This window comes from Magnolia sinica, chromosome 8, assembly GCF_029962835.1.
Source record: "Magnolia sinica isolate HGM2019 chromosome 8, MsV1, whole genome shotgun sequence".
In the NCBI taxonomy this organism is placed as follows: Eukaryota; Viridiplantae; Streptophyta; class Magnoliopsida; order Magnoliales; family Magnoliaceae; genus Magnolia; species Magnolia sinica.
In genome coordinates, this window is record NC_080580.1 from 85216982 (window position 1) to 85243250 (window position 26269).

Here is a 26269-nt window from a genome sequence, read left to right on the forward strand (position 1 = left end):
TCCCATCTCGAAATTTTTTCATGGGTGTGGCCTAATGTAGTTGTAAATGGTCATGGCTTTCAGATTCCATAGAGAAAATGAGGCCGCCTACCTGATGAATGGGGTGGATCTCATGACAGTTGCGCATAAGTAGCTATCGGTGAGCGATGTACGCCAGCGCTGACTCTTTTTATGTTTTTCTCTTACCAACCGTATAAGGAGGACTATAAATTAAGTAGACCGGCGGACTACAGATAATTGCTCTCCTGTCCAACCGATCCAAAACCCAAAACCCACTCCTCTCTCTCTCTCTCCCTTTGCATTTTCTTCCCCAATTCTTGCATTTTCACCCCCAAATTTTTGAAAAATGTGCCCACTGCGTCTGATTTTGATCTTCCTATCAGCTACATTTGCGGGATTTCTACTCTTAAAAGGCCTCAAATCCAAACCCGAACTCGAGAAACCCGACGATTCATCATCAACATCGTCTTCCAATCCTCTCGATGATGACGAACCAGCCCGTCCGGCCTCAAAGGTACTGTGATCTTGCAAAATCTCGTTTCCTTTATGCTGCGTTTGGATGCACTATCGGATTGAATTGCGATTCTTATATTTCGTAAATTGAATAACGCGTTTGGAATTGGATAGACTATCGAATTGGATTGCATTTTTACTGGCCGTGGTCGTGGAAAGTGGAAATATCCTTGATACTCTGGATGAGCGTGAAGGTTCATATACACGCGCTCGGTAATTGCATACTTGGCATACGTGTAACTCAATCTAAACCGTTCAAATCGCTTGTCCCACTTTGGATGGGCCATACACCAAAAATTACACTGGATCTGTGTTCTAACTGTTTGATCTGCAGACCTAATGAACGGTTAAAATTGAAAAAGTCATGGGTACGATTTGACAGAAAAATACCTGATAATCAGAGGTTAGGAACATCCAGTCAATCTGATTTTGTGGTTTCTGGCCCGTCAATGGTGTGTCCCCTGCAAGTGAGGCTATCGACCACTTCATTCACATCCATTGGAGCTGCAGATAAGGAACAAGAAGCATCCAACAAAGCAACTGTTATGCGACGGTTTAAAGAGCCTAGCTTGATGTGTTCCATCAGTCTTGGGGCTTTTGGCGCATTGGTTTGGTTCTTAACAATTGGTATCAGAGCCAACACCATATCCTGTGCTCGAGTCACAGAAGGGGTGATCTATGGAAACAGCAACTTGAACCACAGTGCAGCCACCATGCCCTGGAAAGGGCTACCTGGAAAAGAGGCTAGAGTGAGTGCACCCAAACAGTGGGCTATCGTGGATGCCAGCTGCAGAGCATGGTGGAATGTTATGATCCCGATGGTTTAAAGAACCTAGCTTGATGTTTTCCATCAGTCCTGGGGCTTTTGGTGCATTGGTTAGGTTCTTAATAGCAACAAGGGATCTGATGTCCCGGAGAGAGGGATCAAGCTTCCATGGACCATATGTACAGTTGCTGAGTTAAACGTTTATGAACCATCACTCTTCTCTTCTGTAGCTCACACGGGAATTATAATATCCTCAACACTAGGCTTTGCATGGTATACTTGGGTTTTTTTCGGTTTTAAGAAGTGGGCCCCAATGGTTTAGTGATCGAGGAAAGCAGATTGCCTATAGCACCTGCTGCTTGGGATATCCCTTGCGGCACGACGTGGCCCAAGCTTGTGGGGCCCACCATGTCGTTATCCATTTTGCCAGCTCATCGTAAGGCATGAGTCCAAAAATGAAGCAGATCCAAAGGGACATTGACACCCATTGTTATAACCCTCTTAGGGCCTACTTTGATGTTTATTTTCCATCCAACCTATTCATAAGGTTGCTCCACCTGCATGAAGAGAGAAAAAATGTTAGCTTGATCCAAAACTTATGTAGCCCCGAAGAAGTTTTTAATGGTGAGTGTTCAATCTCCATTGTTTCTTGTAGTGTGGTCCACTTGAGCTTTGCATCTGCTTCATTTTTGGGCTCATGCCCTAAAATGAGTTGGCAAAAGGGATGATGGAATGGATGAAACACATACATCATGGTGGGCCCCATAGAGCTTAGGCCACTTCATGGCACCAAGAATATCCTTGGCAACGGGTGCTGCTGGCAATCTGCTTTCGTGGTAAAGACCATTGTTCTGTTGCATCCCATCATGGATGCACCATGCCCTAAATGTCTCCTAGATTTGAAGATCCTAACCACTAATATCTTTTTTTAACAAATAGCAAATAATCTTTCATTAGAAACTTGGAGAATGCAAAATACAAAAGTCAGAGGTGCTACCCTTGCCACCGCTATACCACAAGCCACCACATTAGCTTCCCGCTTGACACAAGTAAATAAGGTGTTTAACCTAGTTGAAAGGGATCTAATTACATAAAAAATATCCCGAAGCCCCCACTAATATTTTTTTAAAAGATAATAATTTGATTAAAAGGGCAAAAAGCTGAAAAAAAAATAATACAACAGTTGGCCATGCCAGAAACCAACAAACTCAAAAGGCTTCCACTCCCTAATCAGTGAGAGCACCTTTGAAACAATTTGGCCCAAAGAAGAACTCATATTATGGAAACAACAATTGTTTCTCTCCCCCAAATGGACCATAGACCTGCAAGCAACATTAGCCTCCACTTGGCCTTGACTTTCGAACGGGGACCACCAACATGCCACGCGAGAAAAAGGCCTTTCATAGAATTGGGCATCACCTAAGGGATGTTGAAGAAGGGAAGAATACTCGTCCAAACCTCCCAAGCATATGAATAGGGAATGGACAGGCGCACCGCCAGTTGTGCATCCCCTTTGCCCATGAGGCAACAGCTAGTCAACACCATACCTCTCTTTGGGAGGTTATCTATGGTTAGCAGTTAGCACTCTACCATGACCTGCTAGCCACGCGAATGCTGTCACCTTAAGCGGAGGACCACATAGCTCCAGCATGGCCCTTGTTGAAGAGGGTGTAGGAGGAGACAACATTCTCCGTAGGATCGCACAGAGAATTTCCTTGATTGATCCTGAAACCAAATCTAGGAGTCTTTTGAACCCACGGTCGGGCAAAATCCTTCCAACCGGGATAGAAGATGCGAAAATTGAAGATGTCATCATCTCGGAGATGTCGCCTGCAGGGTGGAAGCCAAACACCATCCGAGAACAACCTAACCATATCTACAAAATGGCAAAGATTGGCAACACTGGGAACTCCACACGAAGGGGGGAATCCCCACACCAAACATCATCCATGAAGCTCACTCTTTCACCATCTCCAACAGAAAACCCATTCTCCTCAAAGACTTGGGGCACTAGCTTGGCGATAGACTTCAGCAAAAAGATGCTCGATAAATCGGAGACTGCTCACCACCTCTTAAGCGAAGAACCATACTTGCCCACGATGACATATATCCAAAGACTCCCCTCTTCAACCTCGAATCTCCAGACCCATTTCCCCAAGATGGTTGAATTCACCTCTTCAAGATTGTGAAGGCCCGCAGCACCCTCACCCGTCGTTTTGCACACCTCTCCCGATTCCAGCAGATGAAATTTGCCTTTAGACATCCCTCTCTGCCAAAGGAAGTCTCTACGCAACTTCTCAGTGCACTGGATAACTGATTTAGGGCAATGGAATTGGGACATGGAAATACAAGGGAAGATTGGATGGGGCTGATTTAATCAACTTCAGCCTTCCTCCTGACAAAAGAAGTTTGCTCGTCCACAGTGAGAGTTTTCTTTCCATTCTTTCCAAGACTACATCCTAGAGATGCTTAGCAGGCTGCTTGATACAAAGAGGAAGGCCTAGATGGGAAGAAGGAAAAGACCTGGGAGAACAACCTATCACCTCGGTCATATAAGTCCCTTCCTCCAGCGACATGTAAATCCAAGAACGACGCTTTTGAGGAGGTTAACCTTTTGACCAGATACTACTTCAAAACATCTAACGATATTTCTCAAATTATCTGCCTTAGAGTCTTCCACTTCACAAAAGATCAGCGTATCATCTGCAAATTGGAGATGAGAGAATCTAATATACATTTCGACCTTGAAACCTAAAAGGCCAACCAACTGACCTTTAGAGAGCATTATGCTGAGTGCTTTGGAAACGACTACGAAGAGAAAGGGGGAGAGGGTTCACATTGCCTTGGGCCCTTAGAGGCCCTAAGGAACCTGAATGGAGAACCATTAATGCGGTCGGAGATACTGAATTAACACAGGACTTAATCCGCAATCTCCACTTCTCCACACCGAACCTGCCCCAACATGTAATCCAGAAAAAGCCAGTTCACATGGTTGTAGGCCTTCTCAAGGTCTAGTTTGCAGACTAGACCCTTTTTCCTTGCCTGAACTGAGCATCTATACACTCATGGGCAATCAATGCACTGTCAATAATCTGTCTATCAGTGATGAAAGCAGAACAAAAATAACCTAGGGAAGAACCTTTTTGAAGCGAAGGGCAAGAATTTTGGCTATAATCTTGTAGGGGCTACTGATAAGACTGATAGGCTGAAAATCCTTGAGACAGGTAGCACCAACAACCTTGGGGATGAGAATTATAAAGGACCTACCCATCTTTGAAGGAATCTGGCTGAACTTGAGGAAATCAACGACAAAAAGGAGGAGGTTAGGTTTAATAACTTCCCAGAATACTTGAAAGAAGGAGATCGGGAACCCATCTAGCCCCAGAGCTTTATCACGCTCTGTAAGAACTCTATTTAGTGGGCCTCACTGATCAACGGTCTGGATTGTCATACATTCGGACTGGATGATTAAGTAGACCAGTGGGCCCCACTTCAGGTGATTTGCTGCGCAGTCTATCTGCGCAGCTCTGCGTACTAGGGCTGGAATGCTATAGCTGTCTTACGCAGATAGCAATTTGAGTTGCACTAGGATGCTACAATGTGGAGCGTGGGAGAGAGAGTTGTGATGGGTTTCAAACTCTCTCTCCACAGATTCTATAAAAGAGAGCTGGGTCCCCGATCCTACACCATAGCAGAAATTCGAGTCCCATCTTGTGAATTGCAGAAAGGGTGTGAAGGAGAGGAAGATCCTAAGCTCTACAGGTATTCTGGTATTCTTATCCGGCTTCCATGGCGGTGTCTCAGCTAGGTAAGCTATCCGACCCCTGATCGCCATGTCCCATGCACAGACAGATTCGTGGGCCTATTCCGCATATAGATTAAATCCCACAGTTGGTATCAGAGCCATCTGTGCATCGGTATGGTTGATTCCATTCACCAATTAGGGCTTCAAATTCGAAACCTATACATCAATTAGGGCTTTCGAATTCGAATTCCATATCAGATCAGAATCAGGGATTTTCGAATCCTTGAATCCAGAAACAGTATAGATTAGGGATTTCGAATCCCAAATCCCAAATTGGGAATTTCGAAACTAAAACCCTAAATCCAGTTAATTAGGGAGTATTCAAAACCCTAATCCAGTTAATTAGAGAATTCCAGATCAGCCCCAAATCTAGAAAATAAATTAGGGATTCTGAATCTCGTACAGATTCGAATTAGGGATTTCAAATCTCAAATTCAAATATTGGGGATCCAGATCTTAAAACCCTAAATCGGGGAAAATTAGGGATTTCAAATTCCCAAATCCAGATGCCAATTGGGGATCTTCGAACTCCAAATCCAGATATTAGAGATTTGGAATCCCATATCAGATTGGGGATTCCAAAATCTGTTCATCCAGTGGGCCCTTACCTACGATTTGTGGGAGCTGATTGCCATTGTTAATCTCCAGATTTAAAGTTGCAGGCAATAGCACGCCATCTTCCCTTCAAACCATGTTTCAGAGTCATTGCCAGCGTCGCATGGTTGAATCTTCATCACAGAGGCCATGTCTGCCGCTTCAGATGGCATTCTTGACACCATAGATCTATCTCAGCCCATCAGAACCACCTGATAGTGAGTTGCAGAGAGAGTAGCTTCTTCTCTTCTCATCAGGAAGGCAGAGATAGAGGAATCGCCTCTCTTCTCTGTTGCTTGCGGCGATAGAGGAATCGCCTCTCTCCTCTGCTGCTTGCGGCGATGGGAGAATCCATTTTCAGCTAGGTCATTTATGACCTTATAAGTGGTCGGGTCTGCGGGCCCGATTGCCTACATATTTCGGGTTTCACCTGCGATTGAGACCCGGATCCACCTTCTTAGTGGAATTGGGCCTGGCCCAATCAAGGGCCCATTGTAGATAATGCTGTTCAGACCCGTTTAGGGTGTATGGATCTGAATTAACCCATTCCAATTAGGCCCTTCTCATTCGAGCCTATATTGTGATCCGTTTATTAGATCTAAGCCGTCTATTTAGATTAAAAATGAGGATACAATTTATACCGTTCACTAGATAGGCAATATGGGAATAAGGATCCTTGATCAAGTATTTGATTTGACATTTCCATCTAATGAACACTAATGTTAGGATCAAAACATTCGTCTGACTTGTTCCAATCAATCGTCTATCATGTGAATGCTGTAGAATAAGCTTATTAAACTCATTTATAATGACAAGATCATATAAGAGTTCTGATTCGGCCCTATCACTGGCCCATCACCCATCCTTAGGAGTTGATATGGACCATTGGAATAAATGATGTGAAAATTATCAGCATGTTTCACTTTAAGTTTTCTATATTTTTCAATGATCAATACCGACCATCTTGTGGGCCGCATTAGACTAATTAAAATATAATCCATTGAGAGGCAGGATTATAATAGCAATCTTAAAGTCTATATTTGTAGTTTTGGATTCGGTTGTGTTAGCCACCATAGTGACCTCAATCGATGAAAACTTTACAGGTACAGACTTGTAAAATTGGGATAAGGAGGATTGCATACAGTTGCGTTCATTTTTTCATGTGTACGGTAGCGAAAACACAGACGATTACCGTTTGGCAGTCAAGTGAACGGGTGAAGTAAATGGTACTGGTAATGTAAAGCTGAAAGACTCATCTCACCCACAGGTGTTGAGTGTCTCAGATTTACATGACTTACATCACTTAGCTTCATGTTCAGGAGAATCACTAACATGTTGTTATTACCTCCCACGGAAGGAATGATGATGATGTAACAGATTCTCACCAGGATATGATGGTTGGGCCCATTTTCATCTTGGATGATTCAGTTGATAACTCCCTTAGCAACTGAATTGATTAACTTTGCGTGATAATTTTGTTTATATTCACGAAATTGATTTGTGAAACTATGAACTAATGCGAGTATATATGTATCTCTTTTATTTCAGTCTCAATTCCAACTAATCAGAATCAAGTCCCTGCCCTTAATGGATCTAATTATGCTCAATGGAAGAACGCCATTGAAGTTGTACTGGGCTGTCTTCAATTAGATCTTGCCCTGATGACACTAGAACTGCCAAAGCCATTTGATAATGCCACTGAAGCTGAATATAATCGATGGGTTGCATGGTTTAGATCAATTGATACATGTCTAAAAGTCATTAAGTATTCAATTTCTGAATCGATGAAGGGTGCCATGTCTGAAACAGATAAGGCCAAAGTTTTTCTGACTGAAATGAGAAAACGATTCAAGAAATCTGATAAATCTGAAATGGGCATTCTTCTGAATAAATTGACTCGCTCGTCCTACGATGGAAAAGGCAACATCCGTGAATACATTGTAGAGCAAATCGAAGTTGTTTTTAAGATCCGTGCTCTAGGGTTTGTACTCACTGATGATCAACTAGTTCATTTGATTATGAACAACCTACCTCCCCAATTCGGCACGTTCCTGGTAAACTATAACACTCTGAAGGACATGTGGACATTGGATGAACTCATCACTCAGTGCGTCCAAGAAGAAGACAGGATCAGACAGATGATAAAAGTTCAAAATGTTAATATGGTGACTTCAGGACAAGGGCATGGGCAAGGGAATAAAGGTAAAAGGAAGAGGAAACAAGGTTCTAATAATGGATTCTTTGGTCCTCCATCTGGAAACCATGAGAATCAATCTGGAAATGGATCTAGACGCAAACGGGTTAAAGGCAAACTGTGCTTCTTTTGCAAAAAGGCAGGTCATCTAAAGAAAGACTGTGAAGGTTTTAAGGATTGGCTCATAAAGAAAGGTAATCATTCTGTTCTTGTCTGTTTTGAATCTAATCTGACCGATGTGTCAGTGGATTCCTGGTGGATAGATTCAGGAACTACTATTCACATATGCACTTCTATGCAGGAATTACTACAGGCCAGGCCACCAACTGATGCGGAGCGCTCAGTATACGTAGGCAATGGTGTCAAAGTTGACGTGGAGGCAATAGGAGTCTATAGGCTTAAGTTGAAGTCTGGTCATTTTTTGAATTTAGTAAATACATTCTGTGTGCCGTCTATAAGGCACAATTTAGTTTCAATTTCCTGTTTGGATAAGTTGGGATTTCGTTCCATTTTGGAAATAAAAGTTTTAGTATTTACTTTAATTCGATTAAAGTTGGAACCGCCTCTTTAGTAAACAACTTATACCAGTTAGACTTGATTGCCTCTCACGTCTATAATCTTAATACCTTGCATGGAAATGTAGTGGGATCCAAGCGAAGACTAGACTATGAGAATTCCTCCATGTTGTGGCACAGGCGGCTATGCCATATATCTCGTGAGAGATTAGACGGGCTTGTGCGAGAAGGAATTTTGCATTCTCTAGACTTCTCTGACTATAAAATATGCATTGATTGCATAAAAGGGAAACAGACTAGAACGAGAAAGAAAGGTGCAACCAGGAGTGTAGATCTATTAGAGGTTATACATACAGATATCTGTGGACCATTCCCTACAGCCTCATGGAGTGGCCACAAATATTTCATTACCTTTATAGATGACTACTCTCGCTTTGGGTACCTATGCCTTATCAGTGAGAAATCAGATGCCCTGGACGCTTTTAAAATCTATAAGGCCGAGGTTGAAAATCAACTCGATAAGAGAATTAAAGTTGTCAGATCTAACTGTGGTGGTGAATACTACGACAGATATGACGAATTAGGACGCAATCCAGGGCCATTCGCTAAATATCTGCAGGATTGTGGCATTGTTGCTCAGTACATTATGCCTGGTACTCCAGAGCAGAATGAAGTTGCTGAGAGACGTAATCGCACCCTTATGGATATGGTGCGAAGTATGGTCAGCAATTCAACATTGCCAGAATCTCTGTGGGGTGATGCGATCAAAACTGCAGTTCATATATTAAACAGGGTTCCCAGCAAAGCAGTAAGCAAAACTCCTTTTGAGTTGTGGAATGAGAGAAAACTAAGTCTCCGATATCTACATGTTTGGGGTTGTTCTGCTGAGGCCAAAATTTATAACCTACATGAAAAGAAGCTTGATCCTAGAACCATGAGTTGTTTTTTCATTGGATACCCAGCAAGATCAAAAGGCTATCGATTCTACTGTCGTTCTCACTCCATCAGGATTGTTGAGACTGGGAATGCCAGATTCATTGAAGACACTGAAAACAGTGGGAGCGCGAACATAAGAAATTTTGTATTTGAGGAACAAAGGACTGTGACTCTTGTCATAGTCAATCCAGATCATGTGGACATTAATGATGCAATCGATTCTGCAGTCACTACAGAACACCACGTAGAACCTCATATACAAACTACTGATAAGGAAAATCAAGATCAGACCCAACAAGCTGAACCATTAAGAAGATCTGAAAGAGAGAGAGAAGGCCTGTAAATCGAGACGATTACATCGTATACTTACAGGAACACGACTTTGACATAGGGGTGGAAAAGGATCCTGAATCCTTTACACAAGTCAAACAAAGTGCTGATCTTTCTCGTTGGTTTAATGCCATGAAAGATGAGTTGAAATTCATGCGAGACAATAAAGTATGAGATCTCGTAGAGTTACCCACTGGAATAAGGCCGATTGGTTGTAAATGGATATTTAAAACCAAACGGGACTCCAAAGGTAATGTTGAACGATATAAAGCCAGACTTGTTGCCAAGGGTTTTAACCAACGTGAGGGCATTGACTTTAGGGAGACTTTCTCACCAGTATCCAAGAAAGACTCATTCAGAATCATAATGGCTCTTGTAGCTCATATGGATTTAGAGTTACATCAGATGGATGTAAAGACTGCATTTCTCAATGGGAATCCGAATGAGAATGTGTACATGTTGCAGCCCGAAGGTTTTGTAGATACTGGCTCAGAACATTTGGTTTGCAAACTTAAGAAGTCCGTCTATGGGTTGAAACAGGCATCGCGACAGTGGTACCTTAAGTTTCATGAAGTAATTTCTTCATATAGCTTTGTAGAAAACACTGCAGATGAATGTATCTACATTAAAACCAGTGAGAGTAAGTTCGTTATGATGATTTTGTATGTTGATGACATTCTGTTAGCTAGCAGTGATACCAGGATGTTGAGCGACACCAAGAAATTCTTATCTCAAAGGTTTGAAATGAAAGACCTTGGTGAAGCTTCTTACGTCATCGGCATTGAGATTCGCCGTGATAGAACACTTGGACTGCTTAGCTTGTCACAAAGGGCCTATATTACTAGGGTACTCGAAAGGTATGACATGCAAAATTGTGCTTCAGGAAAGTCGCCCATTGTGAAGGGCGACAAATTTGGTTTATTTCAGTGTCCAAAGAATGATTTAGAAAAGAATCGAATGAAAGAATTTCCGTACGCATCAGTAGTAGGGAGCATCATGTATGCTCAAGTCTTTACGTGACCGAACATTGCCTTTGTCACTGGAATGTTGGGAAGATATCTATCTAATCCAGGAATGCAACATTGGATAGCTGCAAAGAAAGTATTACGGTATCTTGAGAGAACGAAAGACTTCGGACTCACATACAGAAGGTCTGATCAGTTGGAGTTGATCGGATATTCAGATGCAGACTTCGCAAGTTGCGTTGATACTAAGAAGTCTACTTCAGGATACATCTTCACGATGGTGGGAGGAGCTGTGTCGTGGAAAAGCGTGAAACAATCTACCACAGCCTCATCCACTATGGAAGCTGAATTTATTGCCTGCCATGAGGCATCTAATCAGGCACTATAGTTACAGAGTTTCTTCTCAGGTTTGCGGGTACTGGAGCGTATCTCGAAACCATTGAGAATATTTTGCGATAATTCGGCTGCTATTTTCTTTTCTAGTAACAACAAGCATTTGTCAAGGTCGAGGCATATCGACATCAAGTATCTTATTGTAAAGGAAAGGGTTCAGAATCATCAAGTGTCCGTGGAATTCATCGGCACTAAGCAGATGATTGCAGATCCACTCACTAAAGGGCTCCCTATCACGCCATTTCAGGAGTATGTAACATCCATGGGAGTCATTAATCCCACAGATGTTTTCAGTTAGTGGGAGTTGAGCGTACTTTGATTTTCACAGACACTTAGAGATCTCGTTTTATACAGTTTGTTTGGATGATTTTGATATAAAGATTTATTTCTGCTTCTCTATATATATGCGCAAATTTTGAGTAAGTAGAACTACAGTCGTGTCTCGTTGGAGACATGTAAAAGCTTCAGGACCTCTTAAGGATAGGCACATAACATCACATTAAAGTGTGCAATCCTTATACCACATTTCTTAGTTCGTGATCTATGTCGTTAAGATTGAAAGTATTTGCGATAACGCTTAGACTCACTTCGCCTAAATGTTGTGATGACTACCGCGTTTCGATACTAACTGTCTTGATGGACCAGATTGAATAGCATTACTCATATTGTCCAACTGTTTTCATTGGTTAACCATTTGGATATTTTATTAAAATATCAAAACCTGTTTACAAAATTATTATATATGACTATCATTGACATTGCTCAATGAGGCCCAAGTGGGAGAAAGTAAGAACTCTATTTAGTAGGCCTCACTGATCAACGGTCTGGATTGTCATACATTCGGACTGGATGATTGAGTAGACCAGTGGGCCCCACTTCAGGTGACTTGCTGCGCAGTCTATCTGTGCAGCTCTGCATACTAGGGCTGGAATGCTATAGCTGTTTTATGCAGACAACAATTTGAGTTGCACTAGGATGCTACAATGTGGAGTGTGGGAGAGAGAATTGTGATGGGTTTCAAACTCTCTCTCCACAGATTCTATAAAAGAGAGGTGGGTCCCCGATCCTACACTATAGCAGAAATTCGAGTCCCATCTTGTGAATTGCAGAAAAGGTGTGAAGGACAGGAAGATCCTAAGCTCTACAGGTATCTTGGTATTCTTATCCGGCTTCCATGGCGGCGTCTCAGCTAGGTAAGCTATCCGACCCCTGATCACCATGTCCCATGCACAGACAGATCCGTCGGCCTATTCCGCATATAGATTAAATCCCACACGCTCGAGTTCCAAAATAGCCCTCCTGACCTCTTCCTCCGAGAGCAGTCCTCGAGTTCCTCTGCATCTTCTGAAGAAATCCTATCAAAAGCAAGATTGTCAAGGGAGGGGGGAACCTAATCCTCATTGGAAAGCAAATTCGAGTAGAAATCAACAATACCCCCACTAATCTTGTGACTTCTTTTCAGTGGAATGTGCACAATGGCTGTATTTTTCAACATTCTCTTTGTTTACTGCAAATTAAAACACTAGGTTTTCTTATCCAGGTGGTTTTTCTAGGCATAGTTCATCCATAGTGGGTCTTGGAAGGCTGATGGTCTAATGCTCTAATTACTCTACCATGGTCCTGATTCATGAGAACTGAAAACCTGAGTATATTATTCAAAGTCTCAGATTGACGATCCTATAATTCCTTAGTGTGTGCTATTGTATTGCCAAAAGTAGAAGGAAATGGTGTATCTATCAACCAAGGTAGACGTGAAATGCCAGTTCCAGGAATTCATATAATTAAAATTCACTTGAACAACAAAATACTAACTTAGATGTCATTACCTTAGTATTCATATAGAAGGATTGACTCCAAGTCCAAATAGCAGTTGCATTATGTTCAAGTTGGAATTGAAAGGATCGAAGGAATGCATTTATAATTTGAGGGCTACCTATTCATACTGAAAACTAGGGGTTGCTTTTGGATTTTCACTTGAACTAAATTGCAATTTGTTAATTCATGATAGAGGTAATGGCTATAGTGGGTGGCACCACTTTAACTAATTCTAACTTACTAACAATGGAACCAACAACAACAACAAAACCACCATCACCTAAGCCTTATCCCAACTAATCAGGGTCAGCTACATGAATCCTGTCCCACCATTCAACTTTATCACATATCACATCCTCGGTTAAATCATGGGTCATGAAGTCTTTTCTTTCTACCCCCAACCACATCCTTTTGGGCGTTCCCCTTGCCCTTTTACAAGTGTCAACTTGAACCAACTCACTCCCTCCAATTGGGGCATTTCTTCATCTTTGTTGCACACAGCCAAACCATCTAATTATACTTTCCCTTGTCTTTTTAAGTATCGGGTGGTTTTGAACATTGGTATTGTATCGGCTGATATAGCCATATCGTATACATATGGGTCCCATACAATATGAGATGCGTGGCCAAATGGCCCACCCAAAAAATGGGCTGTATTGGTATCGGTGAGATGGGCTACCGATATTGATATGGGCCGATACAGCCAATACAGGCCAACATGCCCATAAAGGCCCAAATTGATTTTTTTTTTTTGCCCAAATTTTCTCTCGTCTCTCTCTACTACATTTAAACCATCGAGGAAGCTTAGGAAGCCATTTTAGACTAGATCTAGGCGTATTTTGAGAAATATAACAAAAAGATTTGAGTGAGATTAAATGAATTGAAGCAGAATGGACCACTATGGGAAAAATAAAAAAGAACGGTGCCATCAACTTTTTTCTTTTTCAGATTTTCATATTTCTTTTGTTTTAATTCTATATTTTGGGCACTATCATGCTCGATTGTGTTGAATTAGTCTCATTTGGTTGACTTTCAACAGGTAAAGCCGATAGTACATTCCCAAAATGCAAAAAAGAAAAAGATAATTCTTGAATATATATATATATATATATATATATATATATATTCCTGTTTTTCTGATATTTTCCTTAATTCGTTGGTTAATTATTATTATTTGTTTTTTCTAGCAATACGGGCCAATTCCAATACGCAACACCTTTATTATATTGTTTTTCAGCCGGGCCGATACGCCCCCTGATAACAATATTCAAAACCTTGCTTAGGCACTACTAAGTTCCCATGAATACATTCATTTCAAAGACAATAATGGCAATTTGGGGACCACTCCCTATGATGGAGTGGGGCTAGCCCACTTTGGTCACTATGGCCATTATGCTCAAGTTGGAATTGTAATTTGAGGCTACTTCTTCAGTACGGATACTAAGGATGTGTTTGACTGCTCACTTGAACTGAGTTGCAATTCATTAATTCATTATAGAGGAAACCACCTTTTGGGTGGCACTGCTTTAACTAATAATGACAGCCAAACCCCTAATTGCACTTTCGTGCAATTCAAGTTGGACTTTGCTAAGATATTAACGAGAATTTGGGGACAACTACCTATAATGGAGTGAGACTCGTCCACTTTGGTCAAGTCTTCTTCTTCTTCTTCTTCTTCTCTTTTTTTTTTTTTTGGAGGAAAGGTAACTAGATTTTTATTAAAAACCTCTTGCCCAAGAACACCTCAGACAGGGGACACCAACTAGAACCCGAAAAAGAAATTATATTATGAACATCGATGAACTTTGGGCAAGAGTCCCAGTCCACCACATCCGGCTTCACCCCTCTCAACACTCCTAGCACCGTCCTTGATGCAGGACATGGAAAATTAAATATGATATGCAAGATTTCAGGCTTAGATCCTACCAATTCAAAAACAATCACACAAATTTCACGTCCCACATGAAAATCCAAACATTCAATTAAAAATGGGAATCTATGCGGGTCCAAGCCGACACAGGCTAGGACTGGACCAATAAAAATTATAAACCAAACGATGTCAAAGGGAAATAAAATCCACTACTCATGCATAAAAATCAGTCCCTAATCTAAGGAATTTCCTAATTTCAATTCAAGGAACCTTAAGGTGATAAAAAGGGGCAAATCAATTAGAGATCATGTAATTTAGGGTTAGGATTGATGAAAAACGGCTATGAGAGGAGAAAAGAGGATAAAAACCTGAGCCACAAGATGATCCCGCATGTGGACAGCAATAATGGCCCAGAAGGACGTGCGTGTGATCCCGGCCGCACGTGTGTGGGGCCCACTATTCAGAAAAAGGCCACCTTGGCCCTGGTCGGCCAGGGTTGGACTCCAAAACCCCCAAATCTCAGCTCGATCCGATGTACGGTTTGTGTGTGGTGCTCCGCCGAAGTTTCAGCTCGCCTGCGGGCCGAAATCTGGAAACCTGCTGTAATGAAGAAATCTGATGCAACAAAATGACAAATTCGAAGTACGGATGGTGGGGGAAGATGGAAAAAAAGATGATGGAAGATGGGGGTGAATTGGGATCAATGTGGCTTCGCACCACGGTAGTTAGCCCTTCGAAAAGGGAGGGCTTCGCACCCACTTTTGAATTCTTTCACAACTCACGAAGAGAGTAGAAAAATAAAGCAGGAATTTTTTATTAACTTCAATGAATGAAAAGAACTACAAGGGGTGCCTATTTATAGGGTGAACCCTATACTCAAAAACTCGCACCATGTGCGACACCTATTACTTGGCGATGAAGTAAACTAAAATAAAAACCAAACAAGGAAATCTAAAGCGTTCACGATGTTCTAAATAATAACAATAAGCAAAACCTAAAATATAAAACCAATCCGACGAGTGGGCCACGATCGTGAGATCCCATGGTAGGCTTTTCTTGACTATCGGGCCATTTTTCTTGACTTCTAGCTAGGAGGCCCTCCCTGGACGTCGTCATCGAGCCAAATCGATGGTGGGGTCCTCCTCCTACGTACGCACGTGCGTAGGGGGGGCGGCGTGAGTGCGCGTGATGTCCCCATCAGTCCTGCTTGAGTTTCAGGAACACCGTTTATTCTCCTCCTCCCAAAGAACCCATAAGACTGCCATAAGAACCAGCTGCTACATCCGCCTTCCTTTCTTGACAACCTGGCTCCCATGCTAGTCCCAGAGAAGATCTTTGTTTGACCCCAGCATTACCCATGGTGTTTTGAATGCCTTAAGGAAGCTATCCCACATGATTTGAGCGAACTTGCAATGAATAAATAGATGATTAACTGTCTCCGCGCTACTCATGCACATTAAGCATTCGTTGGGGAGCATCATTGACCTCCTTTGGAGATTATCCTTCGTAAGCACCCTTTTTCTACCTGCCAACCATACAAATAATGCCACTTTAAAAGGAGCCCTATAGAACCAAGTAAAGGAAGTTTGCTTGCTAGTCTCTTCCTTCGGAGCGCCTCTTAGGAGTGAAACAAGAAGCTTCCTGACATTTTGCTACTCCACACCATCACATCCCTTTCCCCTTCCGAAGGTTGACAACTACGAAGGCCATCCCATAGTCTTAAGGATTCCTCCACCTCCTCATCTGAAAGGTTTCTAAGACAATGGGGAGACCACACCACTGCCTTGTGACAAACAGAAAGGCATCGGACCTCTGTAATGTTCTTTTCTGTTGCAAGCCGAGCCATTGCCAGGAAATCCAATAGAAGCAGTCTCTCACCCACCCACCGATCCTCCCAAACCAAATCCAATGGTGGTCACCAAGAGAGAATGAAACCCCATTTTCAACAAGGGGGGACCTTAGAGACTGTTCTCCATCTCTACTTGAGGCCCAATAAAGAGAAGAATCTTTGACCCACCATCTTCCTTTGCGGACCCCATACCTGCATGCAATGACCTCCCATCCACTTTGGTCAAGTCTCTTTATCGAGTTGAATAATCACAATTCAATTGGATGTCCCATGAAAACTTCCCTACTATTTGGTTATTTCCTTTTGATTGGGCCATGTTTGAGAATTTCAGCATTTAAGAGCTTTGTTTTGCATGTTGCCTTTTCAGGTGCTTACTGCAATCAGTTCGGCATTCTGGACTTGCATCGACATGGCGAGTGGACGCTACTTGTGGAGGAATCTGACATCGTCTTCATCCACATCAAAGCAACAATGATGATGTGACCAAACATGTTGAGGTTTTTCTATGTTGTTTTGTCATGTTTTCGGTCATTTTTATCTGTATGCTCATATTGTAATTTGTAACTCACGGTTTTACGAATAATTGTAAGAAAGGGAAATGCAAGTGTTACTTCCATTTTAATATTTATATTTTCCGGTGGTTTAGTGAAAGTTACAGATGAGCTGTCTGCGAGAGCTTTGCCAAAACCACTTGCATTAGTGGCAGGCATCAAAGCCATGCATTAGGTTGGCCCTGCTGTGTAGATCTGGCCCAAAAATCAGATGGGTCAATTATGCATCAGGTGAGCCACACCATATGGATTGGTTCAAAAATTGCTAGCAGTCCATGTTCAATGTACGTGTGTGGCACACCTGATGATTTGATAGCCTGCTTTGTTGATTAGGTCAGCTACATGCTCAGGTCCACTTGGACAGGTTGGATGTCCAAGGCATGTGCCCATGGGGCTTAGCAAAACTCATCTGGGAAATTGACAAGTAAATCTGCACCATCTAATGTGGTAGATATTTGCAGAATTTTTGTATCTTAAATGTTCGCCTTCAGCATGAAGAGTTTATAGTCCATCAGTCAGCCTTGTTTGTTAGATCATGATGCAGTCGTGCATGTATCTGTCTATGCCTGAGATGCCCTGTTTGTGATCAAGTGTCCATGTGCCTTTTGGTGGGTGTCCATGAACACCTACTCAGTGATATCTTCTTTAGATGCTCTGTCAATTTTGCAAAATTCAAATATTTTCGGTTGAGTTTTGGTGTTTTGATTTTATGACAGTATTATATAGATGTGATTTTATTATTTCACTTCTTTTTTTTTTTCTTTTCTTTCCCTCTCAGAATTAAGATTTTTGTGTTAGATCGAGGTTGTGTTTGGATGCCCCTTTGGAGTGAATTGTAGTAGTTGAATTCCATAAGCTGGAAATGGCTGTAGTTGGGCTAGCCGCAATCCTTACATTGCAAGTTGGATCTTTTCGAGACCAACTTGAAACACATGGAATTGCAATTAGGAATTGGTCACTTTTCATGATCATCGTCATCTAAGCTTATCCCAACTAATTGGGGTTGGCTACATGAATCCTGTTCTGCCATTCCACTATCAAGGACCATATTTTCAGTTAAAATATTCCCACCTCAATATTTCAGTTATTGCAATCCATCTATTTCCACAACTAGGGATTGGTTTCCACTCGCCATTATGAATTAAAATATTCCCACCTCCAATTTGTCATTTCCCCGATATTTGAGTTATTGCAATCCTTCCAACTGAGCATCCAAACAGCACCCTAACATAGGTTTTCCTAGGTGGGTTAGGTTTAGGATCTCCATTCTCAAAATCTCTCTCTCAAGCTCCGTAGGCCTCTACTTTTCTAAGATTGAAATACGAATTCCTTTTTTAGTATTTTTACATCAAACCCTGGTGGAGGAACCTTCCTGATCCGATCCTAGTTATGAATATCAGAAGATCTGATCTTTAGTTTTGGTGATTGTAGTCCGCTTTAGAAAGCTCAATGTGCATTAGGATTGGGATGCATAAGAGGAGTTTTAAGGCCTTGATGCATTAGAACCTGAATACTGTCATGATGCATCTACTGCATACGACTAGGGATGCTTCAGTGATCCAGACCATTGTTATGATGGGCCTCCCCATGGATAGACAATGCCCTGAAGACTTTCCAGATTCCATGATTGTATCCATCTCATCTATGGCTGTCATTTTGGACTGTTATTGTGTTTTCTCCCTAGCTGTCTATTCTTTGGCAACTAACCCAATGGTTAGACTCATCTGATCTAGGAGATTTATTAATCAGTTCAGTTGCAGCAGAAATGAGATAAAAATAGGGAACATAGAAGGATGAATATGTGGAGTCTCACCACAGATATGACCTAAAGGAATGTTATGATGGTTCCGAAATGGAAGGAGTCGAAATGAGTCTATCCAAGCCATTGATCTGACGGTCCCCATCATGGACACGCCATTCCCCTGAAAATCCCCTCGGTCAATTCTTACCTTCCCATTAGTGGCATGTAAATACATGATTAAAAACAAATGAATGAACAAACCACCCCACTTGAGCGTGCCCCTATATCCCAGGGGCGACCCCACTTGAGCCCGGTGTGAAAATGCCCCTACATTAATCACCCCCGGTGAGGAGTCTCGAACACGAGACCTCCTGCTCTGATACCAATTTGATGCAGGACAATTAACCAGTTGCTCTAAAAGCTCGAACTGTTAGAGTGTGGCAAGTTAATCCCTTTATCTCATAGCCCAGGCCTCACATCTCATGGGTTAGGACCTCGGCTGAACCCCCTTCGTGGGCCCCAAATCACATGGGCCGCCCACCCCGAGTGTGTCCCCGCATCCCACGGGCTACCCCACTCGAGCCCAGTATGAAATGCGCATTAATCACCCCCGGTGAGGAGTCTCAAATACGAGACCTCCCCCTTGGGCCCCAAATCACACGGGTCACCCACCCCGAGTGTGCCCCTGTATCCCACAGGCGACCCCACTTGAGCCCGGTGTGAAAATGCCCCTGCATTAGATTTGATTGCTAGGATCTTCCGATATGGGAGATTTGGGAATTGTCCATCCATGATGGGGCTGTCAAGTCAATAGCTTGGATGAACCAACCATGTGCCGCAAATCTACAAACTGAGTTTTGTACGTTGTCCATGGTTATATAAATATAAATAACTAATTGTCACATTATTACATTAATCATTGGTGCTCATATTATCTTATTTAATATTGAATTGGTAATCAAAGATATTTAGAAAACAAAATATAATTAGGTTCAAAATTAGAGGACAGGCTGAGGTTATTCCTTTTTAAATTTTATTTTTTTTTTAAAGATCACATAATTATATTAAAGGGAAAAGAAAATACAAAAAGGAGAAGAGGGGATGCTGAGAAAGCAAGCCCAACTAAACTCCAAGAAAAAGGAAATCACAACCCTTAAGACAGTCAACATGAGTGGCCCATTCTATCATTATGCGTTTAGCCTTACTAGCTACAAACTCAGCAGAATGAGCCATGTCTCGAAAACATCTCTCGTTTCGTTCTTCCTAGACACACCACCAGATAGCAATAATAGTCATTCTCCAAATCCGTGTTCTCTGCTTACCAAGACTGACCCCATGCCATGCTTTTAACAGGTGATCCGTTGAATTTGAGAAGTACCAGCTGATTCCAAAACGAGAGTAGACCATTATGTCATCATAAACATGTTTAAAACCAGAAAAGAATACATATTCTGAAATCCCTAAATATATGAATATTTCTTATTTTTATTTTATAAATATTTTGATAAAAGAAAAAGGACCATTTGAGCTGTAATAGCCATTACGCCTCTGTAATGGCTATTACCTGTAACTAAAACAGTGGGGACCATTACAATTAGCTTTTGGTCAGCGACAAAAATGGCAGACAAACAAGGCCCTAGTTCAAGTTTTTTTTTTTTAAAGCTAGAAACCTGACAAAAATTTCATATAGCCAACTTCAGATGCTTCAACATGCAGATTCATTCGAATAACAGCTAATGGATTGTGTGATGGAGGAATCTCCAGCATCTTCACCACCACTTCTCTTCTTCAACCTTGAACCTGAGGTGATTGTAGTACTAGCGAGCGACAACTCCCTTGCACAAATGAGGGGCTTGACTAACTTCACTGAGGTGGATTCTCCGCTAGCAGCAGCACCATGTCGTGTGTGCCATGAATAGAGACCCAACAAACCCTAGAATAGGGACATGGTCAGACTCATGAATACCAACTCGGGTAATCGGGTGGAACCACTAATTGGGACCGGGCATACCACTGCACTTTTAGCACATCCGATCATCCCTTTTCCGTGTCATTCAATTCATTGCTGCAATAGATGGTGATGGAGAAACAAGAGCACCAGAATCCCTACCCCTGATAGAGTGGGAGCTCCATGATCAACGCCACCTAGCCTGAGACAGGCACATCAATCGATGCGTAACGACAAGATCCATGCCTGGGACAGACGGAATGGCAAGATCCGTGCCTGGGATAAGTGGAGCATTGTGATCAACATCTGGGACAGGCAGGCACCATGATCAAGGTGAATGTTAAGGGAGATGCGGAACACCACGATCAACCACTCTTATAGGGGATGTTGAGGGAATAAGGAGGCAGAACGTCGTGATCAATGCCTGGGATAGACAGAAGCACTGTGATCAATGGTTCTTATAGGCTGATGCTGAGGGAGATGCGGAAGACAATGTTTAGGGGATACAGAGGAGCTGGAACATCGTGATCAACACGGTAGGTGGAGCATTGCGATTAATGGCTCTTACAAGCAGGTTTTGAGGGGATATGAAAGAGGCAGATGTTGAGGGGATATGGAAGAGGCTTACGGAGATCGCTTATGGACATGGATATGAGTCATATGGCCATGAACAATGTACGGAACATGTTGAGTCACTTTCATATTGGAATCAATACGAGTATACAGATATCTAGATCCAAATTGAGTTACTTGTCGTCCAATCTCGCTTTCATTCTCAGTACGGGATAGCAGGGGTAGAGGTATGGATACATCAATGGTAGTGGCTATAGGTCATCATGTATTCTTACTCATATTCCATGCAGTAAATACCTGGTGGAAGTGAGGATAGTGGTTAGTCATCCAACGATAAGTCATCTTTAGAATTCATTGATATGGTCTTCCCCTCCAGATGTGATTATTAAAAATATGCAGTACCTGTTCTATAATTGCAGTTGGATGACAATGATGTGGAGGTCGATTAACCACAAGCTGCAAGATTTTCTTTCTGGTGGTGAATAGGGTATTGGATTGATGCTAGTGGTGAGTGACACATATATCGTAATTGTAATTTGTAATTCTGTAATACTAGTATTTTTATACTTAGAACATATTGTCCATGGTTATATTTAATTAACTATATCATTATTATTAATATGCCGTACTTGTTCTATAACTACAGTTGGATGACACTGACTTGGAGGTCGATCAACCACAAGTCGCTAGACACATATATCGTAATTGTAATTTGTAATTTTGTAATACTAGTATTTTTATATTTATAACACATTGTCCATAATTATATTTAATTAATTATATCATTATTATATCAATCATTAATATTGATATTATTTTATTTATATTGAATCGTTGATAAAAGATGTTTAGAAAATGAAATGTAGGACTTTTTATCGCTAATTTAATTCGGCGAGTTTTAAAATCAGCAAACAGTCTGAGGCAACAAAGAGTGGACCATTATGCCATCATAAACATGTTAAAAATAGAAAAGAATACATATTGTGAATCCTCTAACTATATGAGATTTTCTAATATTCTTTTGGATTCTTTTGGCTAAACAAAAAAAATAAAATACTGTTACAGAGGCACATCGGGCAGGATGGACTACAGCGATAAAGGATTCTCAAACATATTTGCCACATGTTTCTTCAACCTCTAACTTAAGTTTCTTACAAGACTAGTGACATCTCTCTTGAACAAATGAGGTGTTTTAACCAACGTCATACACGAGTAATGACATCATGTTGTGAACGCACGTGAATAGGGACCAGAGCGGACTCAAACATAAGTAGAATCATAAGTAACAATTTGTTCCGAATGCTGAATAAGGACACATGTGAACCCACTTACAGAGACCTGTGCAAACTAATGAACATGAACCCACGGATAACATGACTAGCGAATCGGGATACCGTTGCTTCTTTACTTGTCCAGCCAACCTTTTCTGTGTCATTCAGTTCATCATATGCAATGGATGGAGAAGCAATAACATCATATTCAATTACAGAGATAGAAAAAAATTCCAATAATATTGTGAAATTCATTTTGTCATTTGTGCATATTTGAGTAATTGCCAGAAGTGCAATGATAGAATTCCCATACTCAACAGAGGAAGAGACAGAGATATGGGTGCCTCATTTAAACATTGAATGATGTTGAATGCCATCTACGAGTCAAATGATTAAGGCCTTCAAATGTACGGCTGCACCTTATATTAATTATTGACATCCTATGAAAGAAAAATAACAAAAGAAAAGAGTTAAAATGATAAAAAGAGAGAGAATTCAACCATGATAACATTATTCCTGAAACCCTTGAAAAAACAAACAACAATAGAGTGAAACAATGTAAAAAAGAAAAATAAATAATAAAAAAATTATAAAAAAAAACCACATATTAGACATGACTCTTGCAATCACATCAACCAACATCAGCTTCTTTCCTCCCCTCCCATTCCATCTTAATTATTACTGATTTATTAGAAAAACTGTGAATTATTGCTAAATTCATTATTGTGTTAAAAGTTACAATTACCTGATACAATTTTCTCCAATATCCCAACACTTTTGAGCAAATTTGCAATATTTGATAAAAAAGTTTATGTCAAAAAACAATAATTAGAAGAAAATTAATATTATATTTCTGCAAATATGAATAATTACTTTCAATATAAATAAATACTTTTGAAAAATGTGACATACTAGTAAAATTCTGTATATCATACATTAATAATCCAAAATCACATTAAACATATGAGTTCATTTGGATGTCACAAATCTAGTGACCTTCTAATCCCATGCAAAATATGTTTCTCACAAAAATCATTCAGAGAATCTCATCTCGATCATTCATGTCTCACCCCAAGAAAGACAATGGTTGGGGTGGATCATTCATGTCTCACCCCAAGAAAGACAATGGTTGGGGTGGATCATATTCACACAATCTTTTTGTTTCAAAGATCATTATTGGGAGATGAACAGAGCCAGTGCACAGATGATTTCCACCATACTGTGATGCCAGGCTGAAACTCGATGGTCGAAAACCTGTGAAACAGGTCCACTGATCATTTTCTTTGGAACGCAATTTGATGTCCACTAATTAGGTTGTTAGCATCACCCTGGGTATTTTTGGACGGCTTTTGTACACCACAAATTAAAAAATGACAACCCAAGTATCTTGTCCACACACACATTACTTGGATTTTTTTCGGTATTGGAGATTTTTTGGGAACAATAAATTAGTAGTTGGAAGTAAAAGATCTATGGTATGGATAATAGAACCATGGAATATCTTGTAAAAAAACGACAACCCCCCTATCGCGTCTATATGCTCATTGCTTGGATTTTCCTAGTATTGGAGTTTTTTCTTTTTGGGAGTAGTAAATCAATAGTTGGAAGTAAACAATCTACGGTCTGGATAATTGAACCATAGCCTATCTTATAATAAATGACAACCAAAGTATTCTGTCCATGTGCACATTACTTGGATTTTTCTAGTATTGGAGAATTTTTGGGAGTAGTAAATTAATAGTTGGAAGTAAAAGATCTATGCTTTAGATAACTGAACCATAGACTATTTTATAAAAATTGACAACCTAGAATCTGTCCATACATGCATTGCTTGGACTTTTTTGGTATTGGAGATGTTTTGGGAGCACTAAATCAATCATTGGAAGTAAACAATCCATGGTTTGGATAATTGAACCATGGCCTATCTTGTAAAAAATGACAACCCAAGTATTTTGTCCATGCATCCATCGCTTGGATTTTTATGATATTGGAGATTTTTTGGGAGCATTAAAGCAATAGTTGAAAGTAAAAAATCTATGATTTGGATAATTGAACCATGGCCTATCTTGTAAAAAATGACAATCCATTTTTTTTTAAAAAGGAATTTTCTGATATTGGAGACTTTTTTGGGAGCAGTAAATCAATAGTTGGAAGTAATCGATTTATGGTCTGGATAATTGAACCATAGCCTATTTTATAAAAAATGACAACCAAATTATTCTATCCATGTACACATTGCTTGGACTTTTCTAGTATTGGGGAAATTTTTGGGAGTAGTAAATTAATAGTTGGAAGTAAATGATCTATGCTTTGGATAACTGAACTATGGACTATTTTATAAAAATTGACAACCTAGAATCTGTCCGTACATGCATTGCATGGACCTTTTTGGTATTGGGGATGTTTTGGGAGCAGTAAATCAATCGTTGGAAGTAAACAATCCATGGTCTGGATAATTGAACCATGGCCTATCTTGTAAAAAATGACAACCCAAGTATTCTGTCCATGCACAAATTGCTTCGAATTTTCTGATATTGGAGATTTTTTGGGAGCATTAAAGCATTAGTTGAAAGTAAAAAATCTATGATTTGGATAACTGAACCATGGCCTATCTTGTAAAAAATGACAATCCATTTTTTTTTTTTTTTTTTTTTTAAAAGGAATTTTCTGATATTGGAGACTTTTTTGGGAGCAGTAAATCAATAGTTGGAAGTAATCGATTTATGGTCTGGATAATTGAACCATAGCCTATTTTATAAAAAATGACAACCAAATTATTCTATCCATGTACACATTGCTTGGACTTTTCTAGTATTTGGGAATTTTTGGGAGTAGTAAATTAATAGTTGGAAGTAAATGATCTATGCTTTGGATAACTGAACTATGGACTATTTCATAAAAATTGACAACCTAGAATCTGTCCGTACATGCATTGCATGGACCTTTTTGGTATTGGGGATGTTTTGGGAGCAGTAAATCAATCGTTGGAAGTAAACAATCCATGGTCTGGATAATTGAACCATGGCCTATCTTATAAAAAATGACAACCCAAGTATCCTGTCCATGCACAAATTGCTTCGAATTTTCTGATATTGGAGATTTTTTGGGAGCATTAAAGCATTAGTTGAAAGTAAAAAATCTAGGATTTGGATAACTGAACCATGGCTTATCTTGTAAAAAATGACAATCCATTTTTTTTTTTAAATTATTTTTTTAAAAGGAATTTTCTGATATTGGAGACTTTTTTGGGAGCAATAAATCAATAGTTGGAAGTAATCGATTTATGGTCTGGATAATTGAACCATAGCCTATTTTATAAAAAATGACAACCAAATTATTCTATCCATGTACACATTGCTTGGACTTTTCTAGTATTGGGGAATTTTTGGGAGTAGTAAATTAATAGTTGGAAGTAAATGATCTATGCTTTGGATAACTGAACTACGGACTATTTTATAAAAATTGACAACCTAGAATCTGTCCGTACATGCATTACATGGACCTTTTTGGTATTGGGGATGTTTTGGGAGTAGTAAATCAATCGTTGGAAGTAAACAATCCATGGTCTGGATAATTGAACCATGGCCTATCTTGTAAAAAATGACAACCCAAGTATCCTGTCCATGCACAAATTGCTTCG

The 26269-nt window shown here is 40.4% G+C and overlaps 1 protein-coding gene across 1 annotated transcript; it reads left to right on the top strand.

Moving 5' to 3' along the window:
• Positions 1–233: 233 nt before the first annotated feature.
• On the top strand, positions 234–17169 carry LOC131253564 (uncharacterized). The gene is made up of 2 exons (XM_058254601.1): positions 234–514; positions 16913–17169. Exons 1-2 carry the CDS (start codon positions 347–349, stop codon positions 17018–17020), a joined length of 276 nt encoding a protein of 91 aa, XP_058110584.1. The 5' UTR covers positions 234–346; the 3' UTR covers positions 17021–17169.
• Positions 17170–26269: the final 9100 nt, after the last annotated feature.